The sequence below is a fragment of the Cupressus sempervirens genome, chromosome 3 (genome assembly GCF_028749045.1).
Source record: "Cupressus sempervirens isolate cs-2001-9-10 chromosome 3, ASM2874904v1, whole genome shotgun sequence".
Taxonomy (NCBI): domain Eukaryota; kingdom Viridiplantae; phylum Streptophyta; class Pinopsida; order Cupressales; family Cupressaceae; genus Cupressus; species Cupressus sempervirens.
Window position 1 is genome coordinate 438390487 of NC_143120.1, and position 23284 is coordinate 438413770.

General features: G+C 33.0%; 1 protein-coding gene and 1 long non-coding RNA gene across 2 annotated transcripts; both read right to left on the minus strand.

Moving 5' to 3' along the window:
• Positions 1-3261: 3261 nt before the first annotated feature.
• Positions 3262-9103, minus strand: LOC149566937 (protein DESIGUAL 2-like). Its single transcript, XM_089820157.1, has 3 exons — positions 8676-9103; positions 8209-8417; positions 3262-3552 (listed from the first exon to the last, which is right to left on the minus strand). The coding sequence occupies exons 1-3, from the start codon at positions 8769-8771 to the stop codon at positions 3342-3344; spliced, it is 516 nt and encodes a 171-aa protein (XP_089676283.1). The 5' UTR covers positions 8772-9103; the 3' UTR covers positions 3262-3341.
• LOC149566938 (uncharacterized) lies at positions 6308-8202 on the minus strand. Its single transcript, XR_016362316.1, has 2 exons — positions 6873-8202; positions 6308-6759 (listed from the first exon to the last, which is right to left on the minus strand). It is a non-coding gene; the product is annotated as an uncharacterized LOC149566938 (long non-coding RNA).
• Positions 9104-23284: the final 14181 nt, after the last annotated feature.

Genomic DNA, 23284 nt, shown 5'->3' on the forward strand with positions numbered 1-23284 from the left:
GGCCTAAAACACACAAGAAGAAAATTAATACACCATGTGGTTCCAATACTCAAGTGTCTTAAAATTGTATCAAGGAATTCGTAAAAAGTGTAAAAATCCATAAATTATGTTGAAGCCCAAAAAATTGTATTATCTTATTTTATATTGTACCCTAAAAATAATGCATTGTTATTGTGACAATGTCTAGAGATTGATAGATGATTATTTCCAAAACTCAAACCCAAGGATAGTTCCTAAGCCTCTAAATAAATTCTACAACCTACAAAAACTCCAAAAACAATGACAAATGACTAGAGACCAAGGCGAACAACCATAGTTAATCTCTAATGCATAAGAAAATTGAGACACTTCACACATATCGGGAGGTCTACAAGTGACTTCAAAAAAATACAAATATTTTAAGAGATGAATGAGAATGGTTTTAACACCCCACTAGCCCTCGCATCATGCGTATGTCATTAGGAGTGATGAGCCTCACAATTGACCTTGTTTATCTTATTTTCCTTATTTTATCTCATACTTTCCATGACATCCAACATGATATTAAGGCAATACCTATAACTTTATTACCAATATAAGTTTAATGGATGATATATATGTCATACTAATAAATGAATATGTCTTTGTGGATATGTACGAAATGATATGTCTTTTCATGTTGATAATGAAAGTTAATGTGATAAAGTTTGTTTTGAGAACCAATTTGCAACAATATAGTTTGACCACTAACATGCAGTGAAAAGGTGATTGCCAATAGCACATCCATCTCATATAGTTCATAGAGGTAGCAATCATGTTGCCAGTGGTTGTGATGCAACATTTAAAGAGGGTGGAATGGTTTGGTATTGTCAATGAGGAATAAATGCAATCATTGAGTTTGTAGAAAATTGTGGAACAATGAAGAACATGGTTCATAATAGTATTCCCTTATTTTTGCATGTTTTCTATTTTACATGTTCTTTGATGTTGCTTGAATTTGAAGGGAATCATGATACCATTACTCCATTTACGTAGGTCTTTATTGTCAATTATGGAAGAATGAGGACCAACTCCTCATAATCATAGGAGAATTGAAAATTGTTAGAACAATTATTTAGAGTCCTAAAGAAAATAATTCTCATGCTTCATGTATAAATTCTAGAACATGTCAAAGTTTTAAGATTAGCTAGAATCTCTCAAACGGTGATTAGATCTCATTGTTAGTATCTTTGTCAATCAACATGATTATTGTAAGTTTTATGTATTTCTTTTGATTCCAAAACAAAAGATGAAGGTTGATAGTAAAGTTGTAAGTTAAAAGATGAAAAATCCAACACCTAAGGTTGCGAAACTCATGGAAAGGCCACTTCAAGTATTATGTAGCTCTTTGTAGTTTGGATTTTTGTTATTGATGATGGTTATATTATTTGTTAAATTTTTAGACTAATTACTGCATTAATTTATTTAATTTATATGTTGGAGAAGTCCATCTAACAGTGGACCGATCAACAATGTGACCCCAACCTCTTATTAGGAAGAGAGCTTATAGATCAACATTATTAGTTGTTAATACCTATTAAGATAATTTGTACATAATAAGCTACAACATAGTTACATTTCAATAGAACAATGACTCATACCAACTTTTGTGGCATTGCTCAATTACCTACAATAACTGATGTGTTGTAAGATTTTACTTTTAGCATAGTTATGTTTCAAAGATATTTCTTATTAATTAAATCATATTGATTTAATTATTAAATTGCTTATTATCTCTAGTTTACTTAAGCTAAAGTTTGGGCATATAATTATTTTTTTTATTATTAATTATTATCATGCAACCTAGGTTAGTTACATGTTAGGGCTTGGATTTCCTTTACAAGGATGATCTCTCTTTGTAATTACATTAATTCACTTTGATTGTAGCAATCTCTTCTTTAGCTCATCAAAAATATCTCATCTATGGATTTGGGAATTTCAACCTTCGTAGCTTTTGCTTCTCCCTTTCTGTGACAAGTGTTTGCATGCAAGTGATTCTTGGGAGTTGTGAGGTTGATCTCTCATCAACTTCAACATTTTGTTTCTTTCAATTAATGTCTTGTATAAAAATAATAGAATAACATAGACTTCCTAACTACACATATAATGTTAGCATTGTCTAAGAAGTCATGTCCCTAGACGATAATTGAATATATTTTGGTCCATTGAGATGAACACACAATTTTTATGCATCAATCCATAATACTTAGAGGGATTTAGTCAAGTAGAATCAAAGTGGAACCTCTTCATGTTATTTCTCACACATAGTCCAAGACTAGAGAAAAGAAATAAAACATGTATTTCAATGGTATCAAAACTAGTAGCTTTCTACCACAACATTAATTTTTACATGCAGATATATAGGTCCTAAACTTTATTTTAACCATCAAAATTAGAAGCTTTCTATTACATAACAAACATTTTAAACCCCAATATATAATCTATAGGTTCTCTAAATGAAGATTAGGCTTAGTAATATCATATGATATATAGTCTATCCATAGATCTAAACATTTACAAGTATATATTCTACAACCACGAATAATATCTTTTACTCCTTACTACACCTATGTATATAAATGCTTATTTATTTTCCCAAAATCCTTCATAACAACTACCTTGGACACAAAATCAATAACACCACCCATAAAAGAGATCAAACACCACCTACTTTTCTCAACATCAAGAAATGGCCTCAAAATTTATTCACATATTAATTTATAGACAACATGCAAGTGATAAAGATGTCTTCTATTGTAACACTTTGTACACTTGCTACAAACTCATCAACCACTCAAGGTAGGAACCATGTCCTGGTCAATGATTTAATGGTGTCGAGAAATCATTATAAATAAAATCTGCAAAATGATTAGTTAAAGACTTACTTGACCACATGCCCCTTAATGTGTGCACTACATCTCTATTTATTAATATTATTAATATTATTCATTTTAATTCATGTTATTTTGACTACTACCATCACCACCACCATGTTTAAGGTTATAAATTAAGGCATTTCATGAGTTGTTGCTCATCCATCATTCCTCTCTTTTAATACTATTAAGTCGTGTTCCATAATTTCAAGGGCATCTCCAAGTTACTTATTCTTAGTGTTTTTCACTAACAATCATTCATATATTATTATTTTTCTACTTTTTTGTATTATAAGCATGTTAAAATATAAAACAAATAATAAACAACTTAAAGAGTATACCTAACAAATGAAAAAATAACTAAAAAATATTAACATAGAACAATATTTGCATTGATGAATCAACAATAAACAAAATTCTATAAATTCTCAAATTTAATTCATCTATTGTTCATGTAGAACCTTCCGTATCATTATGATTCTTCTCAACATGCACAATCCTTGATGTAAAACAATAAGCAACACTTGCAATAGCATGAATGAAAGCCACCAAACCTCCAATTGCCAAAGGCTTGTGTTTACTTAAACTACAAAATTCATTAGATTTAGAATTGGAGACTGCTCCAACTATCAAAAGCCCCAATCCTATGATTAAAAGTACCCTGCATCACCCAAACATTTTATTGAACCATTAGAACGCATTTCTACATAGATAGATCCATTAACAATTTGACATTATTGTAACTTTTATGCCAAGATGATGGAACACACACAAGAACACACTTCAATCAATCTTGTATGTTAACGTACAACTTCATAGGTTATGTATTTTACTAGTTATGGCAGCTTGGAAGGATAAATATGTAATTCAGAAATAAATAAAAAAGTAAAATAATTCTTTACAAAATTAAATAAGTATATTATGAGTTTGTATATCAACTTGTAATTTGAAGCTATATTACTCTACAATAATACTAAAACAAGTCTTAAATAGTTGTTGTCAAGGCTATAAAGATGTGTAAAAATCAATCGTATATGTATGATAGTTGTAACTAACTAGCAATCACACCTTGGTGTGCAATGGATACGTCGAAGATATATTGAGGTTCAATTATGAAAAAATATATGAAGAGGAGAAGAGTTGATAGAGAACAATGACATTACTCTTTGTTAATAAATCTATATACCTCTATCCAATTGTACCTCTATAATTCTATTTACCTCTTTCTTGATCTCTCTATCCCTTTACCTCTAGCTACATCTCTCTAGCTCTATCTACCTCTTTCTATCTCTTTCTATCATTCTATTTGTCTTCATCTCTCTATACCTCTCCATTTATGTCATTTTCTCCCTCCTCTCTTATTCATTCCATCTCTACTACTTTGTATATGTATCTTTGTTTCGCTATGTATCTCCCTTGCACTCCTCTCTATATTTCCTTCTATTCATATATTTGTCTACATCTATTTTTCTATACTTATATCCATCTATATAAATTTCTTATCATTTATTTCAAAGATATTGATATGATCCAATGGAAACACAAATACCAAATATTTGGTGAGTAAGGAGGTGATTATTGCTAAAATTGTTTTTGTTTTTTTCTCAAAGGTTGATCTTAATTAGTTGTTATTCTAATTTTGATCTATTGTTATGGTTTTGATCTATTCTTGTTCCCCTAGTTGTTGTATTCATGTGTGTTTTAGTGAGGATTCTCAGAGATTTGAGGTATAGAGGATAGTAAATCATATTGAAGACTGAAAAATCTTGGGGGTTATGTCAACTTTGTATTTGTCTGCCTCTTTCTCCCGTGTTTAAATACTTGCTTGGGTTTGAAGTATCTAGTACAAAGTTCCTATCACAAGAAGTAAATTTTATCGAGTAGAAATTCATGGACAAGATCTTATCTTTTGATTGTGATTCGTTGTCCAGCAATAGATTTGATGAAAGTAGTTTACATTGACTATTGGTGATTGGGTACTGTCAATTTTGATGCAAGCTTCTATCAATTCTAATGCAAGTTTTCATCTCATTTATGAGATGAACAATCAAATGTCCAATCATCTTGCACGCTCTCATAATGATTTAATCTATCTTTAAAATTAATTGAAAATATGTGGAAAGAGATATATTTTAAAATTTGAAATAAATTGAAAGAAGGTGCAAACCTATTAATTGAAGATAGAAGTATTTGATTTTTTTGTAAGATGTATATATTTAATAGATATGATAGAAATATATAATAAGATAGAAATAAAAAGAAGAAGGGGGTTATATGTGTATGTGTATCCCTCCCTCCCCTATTCTTCTTCTTCCTTCCCTCTCTTTCTACTACTCTATTCATTTCTCTTCAAAATATCTCTATTTCTCTCATGTCACTTGGTCTCCCTTTCTCTATCTCCCCCCTCTATATCTCCATTTCTACTTATCTATATTTGTCTTTCTCTTGATATATCTCTCCATTGCTCTCTACTTCTATTTATCTCTTAATATCTCTCCCTATTTCTTTTTCTTTTTCCTTATGTATATCTCCACATTTTTTTATTTTTAATTTCTTTATCTGTGCATCTCTCTTTCCCTCTTTATCTCTATATTGTTTAGATGACATTGACTAAAGTGCAGAGAATAAACCTGACCTGGGAGCACCAAAAACCCGTGGAACTGTGACAACCAATGACCACACCCAATCCATATGCATCAACACTTTAACACACTTCATAGACTCTCTATCCTTCACCCTAATGCTCATTTCCCATGATGCACTATGTATTCCATTATCGTCCAGCCCAAGGCAGCATAAAAGGCCCGGGGTGTCCCCGCAAGCAAATTTCATAGCTCTTCTTGCAAATATCAAAAACATTAGTCATTGAAATTCCCTCTGTTGCAGCTCTCCAGCGTCTTATAGACAAGTCATCACCACCAACCATAAGAATACCCATATCTGCTTCAATGTCTCTGATTATACAATCAAGAGGCCTTCAACTCATTATTGGCAGGGCTTCCTCCAGGTTCCAAATTTTCACTATCCTATCATAGCCTCCAGTGATTATTAGATTAAGGCATTGAACTATGCATACAGTTCTGACTCCTACTTCCATGTGGCCATAAAAGGTGTCTATTGTGTAGCTGCCCATGAAAGCTCTTCTGCCAGTATGTCTGGACTCTGGACTCTGTCCATAAACAGTTCCCTCTTTCTATCAATATATTAATTGAATCATTGTAAATTACTTCGATTGCTGGTTATAGTTAATTGAATCATTATAACTCACAAATAAGGTAAAATTCTCGTCAAAAGCGCTTGAATCACTTTCTCCTGAAACTGGAAGCACGAAATATGGGAAGTATTAACAAGATAATCACGTTTGGCCCAAGCAATCATGGCAGGGGAAGTCCAGCAATTAACAAAGTGAGCCAGTGTGAAGATGTAAGCCATCTAATCCTTTATATTATTCAGATTATATAGACTAATTGGCAAAAGTGTTAAAGAATTAGAGTTATTACAGATAATATTCACTCACTTTTCATGAATGTGCAGATTACGTGTCGATACAGAGGAGGAAAAAGCGTGTGGGCGTAAAAATGTGCATAGATTGTGCATCCAAACGTGATGCAGACTCTCAAAATTTGTCTCCAAGAAATTACTCAGGTATTGGCAAAATAGAGGGCATTAATTATTCGCGGGTTCCATGGGTAGAAGAGCGGCAAGCGGAAGATTGGTGCACATATTAGAGCGAATTCCAGTGTGGTTTCTAGTCACAAGCCGAGGGCCATACAGGAAATCAGTATTGGATTTATCATATTTTGATCTTCGTAATTCATCAGAAGTAGGATTATATGGTTATGTTATTACACCACCTCATTCGCAGCCCCTGAAACGCAAAACAGTCAGCGATGAATATGCACCCATTTAATAAGGTTTCATTTGAAGTAAGCCAGAATAAATGAACAGTTGATTGTGAAAAAGCGATAATCAGATAGCAACCAGAAACAATCAATGACGTGTAATGTGGTAATAAATAGATGCATCAGATTGCTGCAACGGTAGTCATTGCCTCTTTAACATTGTCTGTCGTTGGATTTAGAAAAGAGCTCGGCACCTTCATAAAATGAAGGCGTAATTAGACTGAGAAGGGTGAAAACAGATTAGGAATTCTTATGATTACCTGTGATAAGGAGATCACCTTAGTTTACTTTTGAGTGGAATGGAATGTTTGCAGTTAGTTATCTGTTGTAACTCTTATTTTTATTATTAATGAAATTTCATTTAATTAGAGCATAGTTCGTACAATCTCACAGCACAGAATAAAGCCCTGACATAAGGCAAAAAATATTTTCTGGAAAGAAATTGTGCTAATAGTTGCTTTGATCGACAACTTAGTTTCAAATACTTATTGAAAAATAAATTATCAGAATAGAATTCACAATACAGATAGAATCATAGAAAATTCATTTGAAATGTATACCTAAGAATGGAAGACTAATGTTTTTAAAATTATGAATCAAAATTCTAAAATAATATTTAAACAATAATATTATATATGATAAGTAGAAGATCTTTTTTACAGCAAGTCAAATTGTAATTGAAATTTAATTACAATATTGCAATTTGTTTTGTTGTGGTAAATATCTCTAATTTATGAATTAATGAGCTAAAGAGGCTCTATGACGAGTGATTCATAAAATACACTAGTTGAAAGTTTTGCAAATGGGATAGCAAGCTAAGTGAGAAAATTCCACAGTTGAATGTCATTAAATTGTTGAATGTCATTGAATTGAAGTTGGATGGCTTTGCAAATGGGGTAGCAAGCTAAGTGGATTTAACCTTAGAGGAAACCCTATGGTTAAACTTAAGAAGAAATCCTATGGTTAAATGCACTTGATTCGAAGTTGTACTGGGATAGACAACCTACCTAAAGAACCTAACCCTTCAGTCTGTGTGCATTACCTTGATACAGTGAATAATTAGTGTTTCATCCATTCTCATAAAAAATCAGTTCATGTGAACTACTACCCTTAGAACAATAAGTAAATTCAACTCAAAAAACTACCCAACTAAATTCTAATAGCAATAATGGGTATGCCTAATCTATTTTAACTATTGAGATGTACTAGATGATTGAATGCACTATAAATAGTGAACATTTGAGACAGTCAGAGCCCCGGATCCATTTCCCAATGTCAATTTTATATCTGTCAATATGGAACCATTAGAATCAACGGAGGAAATGGTCACAGGTACACCCTAGGAAAAATCCAGTAATCTACTAGAACAGAAAGCTTGCTTACCAGAAGCACTTTTACATTAAAAAATAGCTTACCAAGAAAGCAGCAGAAAGGCAACAGCAACTGGCTTGTGAACTGATGAATGTTGATGGCGGTGTGGTGTTGAAGAAAAGCATATACATCCTCCACCGACATTACCAATAATGTGAGCCACCAACAAAAGAGAAGCTGCAGCTACCCCATGCCAAAATGCAGCATTACTCGCTACTTTGCACTTAAATGTTAAAGACCTAAAATATCTCACCTGAAGCAATACATACCAACACAGCACATTTCATAATCTTTACATTCATTGTGATCCGACCTATCTAAGAAACAGAGTAGGGTTTTGAATATAGTAGTAGAAAAAAATGTTTCCAAAATTCAGTTTTCTATCAATGTTCAATGGATCGATCGTCATGAAAGAATCGAACAAAATTCTTTATAAGCACATAAAAGTGATGCGATATTATTAAAAAATTGTATTAAATCTAACGAGCTATTGATTTAATCAACAGTTTACCTTATCTTGAGCCCATTCTCCCTGTAAGCTCAAAATTCCTGCGATGACATCCAAAAGCACCACCAAAATGCATGCCAGGGCAACCCTTAATTCCATGGCAGAAAATGCCTGTAAATTTGGGGCTGTTGATTAGGGTTCCAGTTGGAAGCCACTAAGTCATCTTTCCCTTCCATCAACATCAAATGGGTTTTCACAGCTGTAAATCAACATTATGCTCTCAGAATTTCAGCGACGCCTTTAGTCGGTTGTTCGCCATTGTAGTGACACAATGATTGTACCGTGACATTGAAAAGAAAAAAGAAAAAGATTCTGCTAAATGCTTTATCTTTGACAATCTCCATCACTATTTTATTTTTAAATGAAAAGAATCCAAGGTGTCCAACATCCTCTCCGCCCTCCTATTTCTCCTGAATCAAATCAGCTCCCGCCCCTTATTTTGACAAGTTGCATCTGTACGACTCTATCACTAATTCCTCAGCACAGGCTATGGCGCCGAACAAATTTTCAATTTGCAAATGATACAGTTTTTTCAAGTATTGAAAGATTTATTTATTTTCAATTAATTTTAAGTGTTAGTTATCTTCATGAATGACATGGGAATATTGTATTATAAATAGTTTTTTATTTTAAGTAATTTATTTTGATTTGTTTCTTTTGGTGTTTTATATCTTATATAATATAAGTAACAATAAATATAGAATATGATTGTATTGTCTTCCTTGTTGCATTTTGTAGCATGACATATCTTGTTCAATGATATTTTGTGATATTCATGTTTATGTGCATTTGAGATGCTTGGATGTTTAAACATTTTTTTTAAAGAATCATAACTGATAGATGTTAGATCTTACATTGTTCACTTTGATCATATCTGCATGTGATGTGACATGATGATGCTAGTGATGTGACATGATGTCTAATGATGATATCTTGTTGTTTTGTATTTTATCAGATTATGATTGATGTGTTTGTGCTATGGATATTTATATCGTTCTAGAAGTAAACTTTTATTATGATGTCAATGAATGATTTAAATAGAATATTTTAATGAAATTAATTAAATGATTATTTACGCAATTTCGAGCATTGTTGCTTTGGCTATATTATTATTGTGCATCCAAACTTGATCGTGTTGTTTATTGTGCAAGACTTTTATCCTTAGTTGTGGCATGTGGAGTTAGTGATTCAGTTGTTCATACCTAGCCAATGTCGTCCTTGTATGGTCAACGTATCATGTTTAATTAAAATAATAAACCCTCCACTTAATTTAGTAAATTCAGATTCATTATGCATTTGTGATTAAACATGTGAGTGTGTCTGTGCATTTAGGAATCTGCAGTGGTCGCAAAAGTTATTAATTATTGTGATTTAATTATTTAAGGGAATTTTATATTTGATTTGAATTATTTTATATTATATAATAAACTAAATCCCTTTTTTAATGTAAGAAACTAAAGCCCCTTTTGATTTATCTAAGTTAAAAAGGGGATTTAGTTTATCATGTTGCTTATTTTTCCTTTATATGTCACTTTGTTTAAAAGTGCATATATGACCCAAAAAGTGGGATAGACTTCACTTCTCACATTTGAATTAGGAATTTTGGAGCAAATCCTCCAAAACTCCTCGTGATCTTTTTAGTGATTTGTTCGTTGGGTGAGTTGTGCTTGTGGGATCACCACAAGAATAGGCTCATTGGATTCAAAGCAAGAAACTCTTCCTTTGTCGAATGTTTCATTGACTTTGGCATCTCCATTATTTTTTAGTGTTAGTTTCCATTTCTACCCTTTTGGCTATGAGGTAGAGCTTTTTCATTTAAATAGTTTTGGTCAATTTCAATTTTAGTTTTTATTAATTTAGGGTTGGAGGTTGACAACTAGTGTTTGCCTCTGTTTTCATATGTTTACTTGGCCCAGTTGGGCGTGTGTGAGCATCTGAGGGTTTTGACTTTGGAAATTGTAATTGTTGGGTCATTATGCTGGTCATTTTTGCATACAAGCTTGAAACTTGGTTTTTATTTGATTTTTGAGAGTTTGGTAACCATTTGGATAATGGGTTTTAATTTCTTCATTTTTTGACACCCTTCATTTTTTAGGGATTTTTGCATCACCTCGTTTTGTGTGCCACCTAGTTCTCTCAAGTGTTTTTGGGCACCAATTTTGGTCATTGATTCGGAATGAATTCCTAGTTTCTAATTCGACCATGGTTTTAGTATGTGTGCATTAGGATTTATGCCAAGTCTGTACTCGCAGCTATATGCTTAATTAAGGGAGTGTTTGCACTTGGTGTTTCTTGTTTTCTCATCCAACCCTCATTTATCATTTGATTTAGTGTGGATGGTTGTGCCCACACATGAGCACATGCACGTGTGTATAACAAGATCTTGTAAGACCCGAACTCCCATATTTAGGTCGGTTGAGGAATTGTTCGTTTGGGGGTTGGGTTGAGAACTTGCATTGCCTACGAGCACTTATAATGTGATGACCATGGGTATGTAGGGTAGGCAGTGGAGTGGCTTCACTCATGTACCCTGGCCCATGAGTGGCCGACAAGGTAATGTGAAGAGGTTCTAACAAGTGATAACCAAAATTAATAAATGAGAAATAAAACTTAATGATAAGATAAGAGAATATTTGTATTGAATGTAGCCTCTTGAAGGAGTTGATTTACCATACTATACGAGGGCATGATGTGTGGCCTCTAAATTGGAGTTGATGTTACCACACAAAGGTGTGTCAACTCCTGTTGGATTTGATGTTATTGCACTGGTTATGTAGCCTCTTAAGGGAGTTGATTTAGCATACTATTTTAGATTAGGCTCTCTGATGCCAAGCGATTTACATTCCACTTGAGTCCCTACATAGTTATCCTTAGTGGATCTAGCCAGTGACTTGATGTATTGCATTGTCTTCATGATCATATAGATGTTGGTATCATGTTCTTGATCGGTGTGTGTGTTAGCCATGGGTGATTATCTTATGTGATTATGGTCGGGTCATTATCTCTATGAGCATGACGAATGTTGTCTTGTGAGTACCAAATTGTTGGTAGGAGTAGCTACCTATACCATTGTTGGGGACTAGTGTACATAGATGGTCTACTTCTTGTTTGAGGTCAGTGTTAAATATTCACTTGGTACTTCGGTGTATCTGAAGTATGTTCTCTTGTGATTTATGCTTTACTTTGGATGCATTTGATATCATGTTTTGATGATGTTTAGTATGTTACTTGATGCATTCTTTTATCATGATGTTGTATCACATTTCTTGGTTGAGACTTCTTACCACTCTTTTGAATTAGTGATGTTATTGGTAGATTAATGTTATCTGTTTCTTATTTCATGTGATGTTAATGGATGATTTATTGGTAAGAAAGATCTCATGGGACAAATCTAACGATCTTGTTGGCGAATTGAGGTTCATGCTCAGGGGTATGTTTAGGGCCCTTGAGATCTTATGATGCCATTATGGTAGAGAGAAAATGAGGAAGGTTGATTTTGTTCGGTTATATCTCTTTTGATAGATTCCTTTCACTGTAATGTTGTTTATGCACTTTCCATTTATTAATGAGGTTGATCTAATTTGTGTATGTATTGAGATGTGTATCTTTAGCTTCATTTAAGTTCTTAGATTTACTTTCATGCTCTCGAGTGATCATTCCTCAATTTTCATGGATCTAGTACTCCTCGGTGTGGAGGTTTCATGTTTTTACGCCTATCATTTTTTTGTCACTAGACTAAGTGAAGTCTTACATGAGTATGTATATACTTGCATGGAAGAGCAGAGCCTTGCATGAGTATGTATATACTTACATGGAAGAGTGAAGTCTTGTGCAAACTTGGTTGGGTGTCTCACCTAGTTCATGGAGTATACTTGCCTCATAGGCAATCCTGACTCGTGCAAGCATTGAGGTTGTTTTTCATATGAAAAATAGTGAGTGTTTCCACATAGTTGGAGAAGATGTAACTTATAGTTTCAGATACCCTTTTGGGTCTTGCATTGTCCTGGATCAAAATAGATTAGTTATAGGGTGTATAAAATATATCATTTAAGTATAAGAAAAAAAAAACTTTATTTTCTAGCCCTCTAGGAAATAGGATTAAGATTCTATAAAAATTTCAGGGCTTCAAGATTGCAGACTTAGCCATAATTTAGGGTTCAACATTTGTCTTTTAGCATGGTGTCCAATAGATGAGTGGTTGTAACCTTGAGCCCTCATCTCATGTAGGACTATTTGAGGGTCTTTGATTGCTATTCTTGATCATGTTATGGTTAGATGGAGATGGACTTGTATGTTTAACCATGTTAGGAACTTTTACTTTGGGCTTAAAAGAGCATCTTCCTTTGGATTGGTAGCTCAATATTCCCCTCTTGAGATCTATAGATGTTATCCAAATCTACTTTGGGCATTCTCCTGATTTATGTGATCTTTCGATATTGAGTTATCTTTTGGTGCTTGGGAATCTTTGGAAGTGTTTGTAAGACTTCTGATTGCATAGGTGGACATGTGATTTTAGCCATGTTCCCTATTTTATTATCTTAAATAGATGTTTCATTGTTGCACTTGGTTACTTTATGTTATTGTTAGTACCTTATCTTAAGAAAAAAATTATTATGTACATGTTTATCCTTGTGTTCCAAGGATCTTTAGGTGGGGCATTATAATGAAACTCAAGAGGTTCATTCTTAAGGATGAAAATTGGAGTTTTTCAATTTGAGAAGTTGACTGTGCATGAGGTGGTAGTTGCTCCTTCCATACAAAGTCAATTTCTTTATGCTTAGCTCACACCCTACATTTATTTCTATGTACATGCTTTTGTTGTGGGAGATGGCCCAAATAAAGGTGTGTCATTTAGCCACATTTCGTCCAATTCAAGATTGTGGTCATTTTGTAGAAGCGGTTGTTGGTGTTGTAGATAAGGAGACTAGAGCTTTGTTCCTTGCTACTTTTGCTCATCCACAAACCAAGGAAATAGATGGAATACTTGTGGATGAGCACTCTAAAGGCTCAACCCTATTTTTTTACTCCTAACTATCAAATTATTTATAAGGAAATATACAATGAAAAGGATAGACTTAAGAAAGCTTCCATTTTTCTTGCGACATTGAATCTTTTAAAATTTCTCTCTAGGAATTTATGTAACAACTAGTTCCAATTTGTCTAGGTGCATAAACTAGTGTTCTCACTTTCATTTTGCATAGTGATCCAAAATGGTCTATTATTATTTTCTTTAATGATTCTTATATCCAAGTAGAGGTCTTGGTGAAAGAATTTTGGTCCATTAGTGGTACCTACTTTTGGGCTATAACATGGACTCCTTAATCTAACAGTTAAGAGGTTGCGAGATTTTCATGCCCTAGGTGGGTAACAGTAGAAAATGTTTCCCCCTTTTATAGTAATGGATCCCTAGAACCCTTGAGTCCATTAATAGTATGCTTGGATGGATGAATTTGCAACCATTCTTCCTCACCTTGATACCATATTCTTCCAACCAAACTATTAATGGACTCACGTTCCCCCTTGTAACCCTAAACAACCCTGTAAGGTGATCCTCCATTTCTTCCCTCCCCCTCCCCCTCCCCCTCCCCTCCCCCCACCTCCTACCCACCTTGTCACATCCATGTATAATGAGCATGTGACATATGACCTCCTACACTTTTTAAGAACTTGATTATTTTCATGTTGTTATTAAAGACATTTTTTGTTTTAATGCCCCTGTCATTATCCCATCTTTAGCTAAATCCTTGAATCCCTCTAATGAAACTTTTGTGATTAACCTCTTTAGAGCCGAGAATGCCCAACAAATTGCAATTGAGAAAATCATTAAAAAAGATATGAAGTCATATAAAGAACTGAAGCTCATATCTATCGAAAGAGAATTGGTAAGAATGATGGAAAGAAACCCAATACTATGAGCAACCCCCCAATCAAACAAATACCCCTATGAGTATTGGAATCTCTGGGATGGATAAAGAGCCTAACAATAATAGCTTCATACAGGATCTACATATTGAGGAGGAGGTCTCTACCCCTTCCCATTAGAACAAATTTAATAATGTGATTCCCTCTTATCCCAAGTCTAAACCTATGTGTGGTGTAGGGTGCACCTCCTGTCCTAGAAAACTAGGATGAAGGTACGATTGACTCTATAATCACCATCTTGATAGGCCCCAACCTAGCATGGGAGAGGTCGAGGCTAAGAATGGTGTGGAGGATAAATTAGATGACTCATTGATCATTGTGCCTTATTGTCTAATTATATTAGAGGATATCAAGATTGAAGACTCATATGATAGAAGGAATAAAACCAAGGAAGGCCCTATGAGAAGGAAGAGGGTTAGAAGGGATAGTACCTCTTCAACAGTTTCTTCTCATGTATTTGTTATAAAGAATAAGAGGGGACACCCCCTTGGCTCCTCATCTAAAATAGACCTTAGAGGTTTCGAGGGCCATTTACCTAAGTATTACCAAACATTTCAAGCCCCATGGGCATTGAATCCTAAATTGTATCAATGGAGATTAAATACATTTATTGGAATATGAGGGGCTTGGAAACCCTTGGCAGGAAGTATGTTTTGAAAATGTTTCTAAGGAGTCATATGAACATTGAATTCCTTCTATTTGAAGAGCTTAAAGCAATAGTTTTCACCCTTAAAATTAGTCCCAAACACATTTAGAGGGAATAACCCTCTTCAAGATTGACCATGTCAAGGGAAAGGGTGGTGCAACCATTCTTATAAACCATAAGTGGCATAATTAGATAGTTAAATGGAGATTCTTCCCATGGTTTTGGTCATTTTGGAGATGCGGGAAGGGAAGGTAGGAATTTCCTTAATATATACCCCCAATGAATATGGGGAGAGACTTGGATTGTATAAATGGATGACGTAATTGGACAAAGTGTCATGTATTATAGGAGGTGATTTTAATATGATTGACAAGGACCTTCTAACAACTTGTGAGGAGCAAAAATTTAATAGAAAGGATATGGGAGGTTCTTTTGATCTATCATGGTAATAAGCTAAGAACCTTTGATCCTATGGATAACAAAAGAGGATATTATAAGGGTTTTTGGTATACTTGGCGTTATTTTTAATAGGACATGAAAATGACTTATTGTATACTTGACCACTTTTATGCTAATAAATATATACTCTTCTTTAAGAAGGATGAATTGAGTGAGAGTTCTCAAGTGTCCCATTATACTCTTGCTGACCATCAACCCATTATTACCATTTGTCTTATTGGTACTCCTCAAAAGGATAATAGAATGGAAGGAGAAGATTTTTCCCTTAACACTAAACTCCTCCTCAATCAAGATGTGATGCAAGAAGTAGGAATAATTAGATTCCTCAATTAATCTAATTATACTATGCAAAATTAGAAAGACAAATGGAATTGAAATGTCCTAGGTTAATTTCATATAGTTAGGAGAAAATTAGCAAAAGGTATGAGAAGGGAGGAAACATGGTTGCACAATAATCTATTCATAGTCGAGGAGTCTCTAAAAGAAAACCAAACCAACAAAAAGCCAATGATGCACTATATTAGGCTAAGAACACACTAAGAAGGGTTTAAAATACTAAAATAATGGGGATGAAAACAAGAGATGGACTCAACTAGCTTAAGCATGGTGATAAAGGATCAAATTAATTCTTCCAAATCCTCAAATGTAAAAAAGAAAAAGTACATATTGATAGTATTTTGGACAATGAAAGGAATATATTAGATCAATTAATGGGTATACTAAATGGTTGTAAAAACTTATACTGTAAGCTCTTTACATTAGAAGGAAAACATTATGTTGAATCCCTTTCTAGAAATAAAATCACAACTATCATACCAAAAAAACTTATAAGGAGTGATGTGGTTTAGCTACATAAGGAGATTTTACTAGAAGAAGTGAATATTGTTATCTAAAACAAAACATTGAGTCTAGATGGACTACAAATGAAATTATACAAATAGTATTTAGTTTGGATCAAGTGGGATTTGTTATAACTGTATAAAGAAGCTTTTGAAGTGGGATCTTTGGGAGATAAGATAAATAGAGGGTTGATCAAGCTCATCCCAAAGAAGGGTGATAAGTCTCTCCTTAAAAATTGGAGACCTATCACTGTCCTTAATGTGTCCTATAAAATTATTACCAAAATGTTATCCAAAATATTGGAATCTATCCTACCAAAGGAGGTTAACTCGATATAGACAAGATTTGTGAAAGGAAAATGCATTCTTAAAAATTTGATAACATGTTAGGAAGTGATGTATTGGGAAAAGGAATATAATTATAATATTTTTATGTTGTTTATAGAATTTGAGAAGGCATATATGACTAAGTTATATGGAACTTCATCTTCTTGATGTTAGAAGTGCTTGGATTTCAAAATCAAAATTTTCATATGGTTAAAACACTCATGATGGATGCACATGCTATGGTAGAAGTGAATGGTACTAGATCTGATACCGTCTCTCTTACCTAGTCTATCAGACAAGGATGTCCCCTTGCACCTTCTATTTTGTTTTGGTTGTAGAAGCAATTTACTACCTTTGAAGGGATGAATAGATATCTCCCATAGTTAGGGAAGTGATTCTTCCTAATAATGAAGAGTTGTCAAACATTCAATTCACATATGATACATCTATATTGATTAAATTAGTGAAGAGAGTCTTTGAGGTTTTAATGTACAAAATGGACATTTTTGTTTGGCTTTTGGTAGCAAAGTCTCTCTCCCTAAATTAGTAATGTTGGGATAGGAAGTTGATCCCATTGACTAGTTTTCTAAGTACTTTACTCAATGGGTAACCTAGCTTATGAATAAGCTATTTGGGTGTTCCATTTGTTGCTAGCCCTAATCTTAGATATATGTGAAACTAGACTAGGGAAAGAGTAGATAAAAAAACTCAAGAGATGGAATAAGCATTATCTAGCCATGACAAGTAGGGTGTAGGTATGTCAAAAAATCTTGTCTTCATACAATATATACTACTCCTTTACCTAGCTCTTTATCTAGTAACAATTTTAATCTCGTATAGAAGAAAATTAGGAATTTTATTTGGTCTAGTGGGAAGGAGAAGAAGAAAATATATCAAGTCAAATGTGATTGGTGTATAATGAGTAAATGTAAAGGTGGATTAGGATTGAAGGATCTTAAAACTCATGGTACTCACTAGCAGAAAAATGGATTTTTGAGTCCCTACAAAGTGAAGATCCATGGAAGGTCTTTATCAGGTATAATTTATCTAAAATTGTACCTAGTCTTGAGAGCTCTCAAGGTCTAGTCTTCCCCTGGAAAATATTGATTACAATATTTTTTTCTATCGAACCAACAAGGTGAGTCATTTTTAAAACAGTTTGGAAGGCATGCGATAGTGTAAGGACATTCGTTAAACACAAAATGATATTAATTGATCCTAATAATTTTATCTATAGAGAGATCCATATGGTGGAACCTTAAGCATTTAAATGAACATCTAAAACTTTTCCAATGAATCTTAGCCAAGAGATGGACTAACAAAGGTATCAAAATCTTTAAAGATATTATTTACAATGGATAAATCATATAATGGCATGCACTATGTGAAAACTTCAATATACCCCTTACATAATGGAGAACTTATTCCATATTAAGAGATGTTGTTTTCTCTTTAGATCTTCCTAGAAATTGTGATGTTATTGAAGACAAACCCTATTCCTTCCTATGGACTCATGGTATGCCTCTCCCATATGTTAAATACAAATTTATCTATGCAACCCTTGTTAATAACAATGACATTATTTCCCATCTTTCTTCTACCTATAACCCAAATCTTGAAATCTTTGCTTGGCATTCCATTCTCAAAAACATATGGTGAAAATCCATGGAACTAAAGAAGAGGTGTTTCATTTGGAGAACGTTGCTACATAAACTACCCTTATTTTTTGCAAAAGGAGGCTTTAAAATGTGTCCCATATGTAGACTTCCTAAAAATATTATGCACATTTTCTTCTCATGTTTGTTTACTAAATAAGTATGGTGTCCATTTAGTCTTACTATTGGATCCAATATCAATCAAGTTGAGCGATCATAGTGGGTAATGTTTAATGCCCCAAGAAATATGCTAACTACCTCTTGTCTATTCCTTCTAATGAGGTTATTTGGTTTCTCTAGAAATCTAGAAAATATATTTTTTAATGGTCATACCAGAGTGCATATTAAGTCTCTCAAGAGACACATTGTAAATGGAATCTGTTGATATGTGATTTTTACTCTCAGGATCACAAGGGAGATATTTGAAAACTTACTCAAAAATGGATACATTAGAGTATATACCAAAAAAATCTGTCATGGTGACACACAGGCTAAGAGAACTACAAACAATATTTCATTCAAAGTAGATCTTGAAAATATTGTTGCTCATATGGAAGCCCAAAGAAGAAGAGAATTAGAGCAAACTGCAATACTTTTTGATGTTGTACCTAAATAGATTTTTCTAACTGCAGTGGTCATACCAGAGGGTGTTGTACTGCAAAAAAAAGGTGTATGTTAAAATTATGTTTTTTAAATGGTCTAGTGGCCCTATACCATGAGCAATATGAGTTATAAAATGATGAATTTTGAGCTCTAGCTATGTACAATGCTCTAATATTGATTAGAATACATTTAGTTTCATAGTTTTGAGTACTTACCTTTGGTATATGCAATATTTTGTAAATATGCTTTGGTACTCTATAATTTTTCGTATTAGATCCATTAGAACAATAATATAAGAGATTAAAATGTTGATCAAACAATATATCTGATGTATATTGTCTAAAATTATATCTAATACAAAAAAATAATAAATATAATATATTAATATTTAAATATAGTTTTATTTTTTTTAATAATAATTAGTGTTAAAAAAATTATTTTATTTTTTATTAGTAAGAGGTTTATTATTAGTTGTGATTAATTATTGTTATTATTAGTCAGGCTTGAGTAGATTTGAACCCAAGACCTCCTAATTAAGAGGCTCATAATTTATCGTTGTGTTTTAGGCTCTTGTCTTTAAATTTTTTAGTTTTAATAATAATAAAATTATAACATATATAATATCTAATTGAATGATATTATATACTGAAGGATTTGAGCAATACAAATCTAGAGATCTCAAAGAACACTTGCATGCAAGAACTTGTCATGGAGAAGCAAAGACAGGAGAAGGAAAGGGTTTGGCTTTGAAAATATGGAAGATTTTTTTTGTGAATAAGTAAAAGGCCACGAGGCCCAAGATTGTGTTTATATTTAAAAAACCATCTCAATTAGGAACCAAAGATCAGAGATGGATAGCTATCCTTGGTGTAGCCCTTACATAAATATCTTAGAGTAATTTAACCGATCTTAGCACCTATTTTTAATTTTTGGATTTATAACTTTGCTCTTGATAGTTCCTTGTGAATATAACCTAAAAAATTAAACTTGGCTATGATCAAGTTGTTAGAACAAAAAGAAGTATGCTTCATAATTTTAAAAAAAACTTATTCTGTATTTACTTTAATTTCAAAATCAAATAGTATATATGAAAAAAAATTGAATAATAGAAAATATGTCATTAACATTGAACTTTCATGATATCAGGTAAATTTAACATGCTTATTTTGACAGTTCAAATTCTAAACCAATTTTTCTTCAACAACAAGTGTCTACCTTATAATTATCATATTAGAATATCTTCTCCATTTGCTCCCCATCTGGTGATATTATCTGCTTCTTAATTACCTCTCCTAAAAATATGTTTTTATGATTGTTTCTTCGAATTGATCAACAATGGTTAAGGCATATTCAAGTTTAGAATTAAGGATCTAGTTTGGGTTCTCTCTTTTTCTTAATACATTTAGGATAATTTGTGAATCTCCTTCAACAACTACTCTTTTAATACCTATCTCTCTACTTAGAGTAAGCCTTCTATCAGAGCCTTTAAGTTGGCTAAGTAATTAAACATTACTCCTAATGGTTTGGCACATTTAGACAAGCATGAACCTTTATCTAAAAAAATAATACATCCTAAGTCTATTGGTCTTGGATTTCCTATAGAAGCTCCAACAAAACTTAACTTTGACCATCATGTAGGAGGAGGTTCCTGTTTACATTCTTTCCTAATGATATTGTTGGATTTTGAGTATATCATTTGTGGATTGATTACTTTAAACCAATTTTTACAAATCTCTGCATCCCAGTCTAAAAAAGAACCTTTCTCCTTATATGAGTTATTGAGATTATTGTTAGCTACCTCAATAATACAACCCTCCATTTTGATTATAAAATGATGTTAGATCCATCTTTTCATTACAAAAAATTCTTCTATTCCTTTCTTTCCATAATTTCTAAGAGGTTGGTCTTCTAGACTAAATAGGAATAAAAGAATAGAAAAGTCCAGGGTGGTTTGATCTAGTGGGAGCCCCATGTGGTAGCGGTATTACTACAAGATCAGTCTCCAAGTGTCTAGTGTGGAGTTTGATCAGTCCCCAAGTGGGAGTTTGATTGTTGTCTATGAGGTATAGCATGAAACGAAGCACTAGAATTTAAAACCCATGAATCATCAACACTTTCTAAAGATAGAGGCAAAGCATCCTCTTTGGATTTGTTTCTTACCACATTTGCATCCTTGTCTCCATCTAGTTTATCTCCTTCATTTTTCTTTCAAGTCCAACAACCTTTCTTTTTATGCCCTAGTTTCCCACAATACCAACAGTCGTTTGGTCCTCTCGATTGAGACCTCCTCCCTTTTGACTTTCCTCTTGATTTTGCATGATTTTTGGAATTATTTCCTCTTTTAGTCGTTTTGCCTCAACTTTGTGTGTTCAAAGCACTTTTTGATGCAGATCCACCTGAGGATTTCCTATGAGTTTCTTCACTCAAAATAACACCAATCACATCATTATATTTTAGGGTACTAGATCCAGGAACATAATTACTCACAGCCATTACCAAGCCATTTCGTCTTTCAGGAAAAGAACACAAAATCAAGAGAGCCCTAATTTCTTCATCAAAATTAATACCCATAGAAGATAATTGACTAGTGATAGTATTAAACTCATTTAAATGATCCACAACAGATCCACCTTCTACCATTTTCATATTAAATAAATGCTTCATGAGAAATACCTTAATTGAAGCAGAGGGCTTTTCATACAGTTTTGCTAGGGTTTGCATCAACTCTTCTGTCATCTTTGCTTTTGTAATATTAAATGCCACCGATGGTGCTAGGCATAATCGAATGCTTCCAAGTGCCTTTTTGTCCAGAAGATCCTAGTCATCATTTGACATATATCCCTAATTGTTGGTTTCTCCTTCCAATGATTTCCATAAATCCTTCTGATAAAGATAGTGTTCCATTTTCATCTTCCATAACTAGAAGTTCTGCCCATTAAACTTGTCAACCCTCAGCTTACCCTTGTTTGCCATCACTCTCACTCAACCGTGAGACTTTCTTGTAGAGGATAACTAAAAGAACAACTCGGCTCTGATACCACCTGTTAGGATTAAACCACGAACAAAAATAACAATTACATGCAAATATAAACAATATCAGAAAATAATAGATCACACAGAAAGGAACACAAGACACCAAGATTTAACATGGTTCACCCAATCCTTGGGCTACGTCCATCAAACAACAAGTCCAATATTATTATGATCCAGTGATTACAACTTGATTACAATCTATAATCCCTTACAGCTCAATACTGTTACAAGAACCAATTTTCACATCACTCACTATGAAACAATCCCTACCCTAAGCCCTTTTATACAACTATTTTTTTCGCTTTAGGGTTACAACATGTCGGTCATAAATTGGTGAATATTAGGCCATGCTTTAGTGTCGAATCGGCGAATAGTACCAATTTTTTTTTGGGCCAATGCCTCGAACCCCAAAGAATTTATGAAGTATTGTAATACCCCAAAATTGGCTCATTGCCATGATACCAATTCTGGTCTATTTTTGACCAATCCTAAAGTCCTATGTCACTAGGAAAATTCTTATTCTACTACTCACTACTTGGCTTAATTATCAGATGCAGAAAACCCTAATCTGCATTCATCATGCTTATTATTTAATTCCTATAGTATTTACTCATATTAGTCACATTAAACCTATTGATTAATATTTAATTTAATTACTAAGTATACAACTTTAATTAAATTAAATTATATCCTAAGGCTAATGTACTATGGAATTAAATTTATTTAATTTAATAAATACGCCTATCTTGATTAATTGAACGAAATTATTTAATTAAATGGAGTACTTATTTCTAATTAATTAAACAAAGTTATTTAATTAAATAAGAAAAGTGCCTCTAATTAATTAAAGGATTATTTAATTAAATAGAAAAGATAATTATGAGAGCATATCTCATTTTATTAAATTAAATATCTCACCAAAATCTCTCTTCAGTTCAAAAAAGGAAATTTCCAGTTCACTATTGATAAAAAATGAGTTAAATGAGTTAACTCCTTTTTCTACTCAAATTAAATTAGTTAACTCCTTTTTTTAGTCAAATTAAATCAATTAACTCCCTTTAATTTGGGAATCTTCCTTTATGACTAAACTTGACCTTTAATCCTGACCGTTGATTGAAATCAATCTCA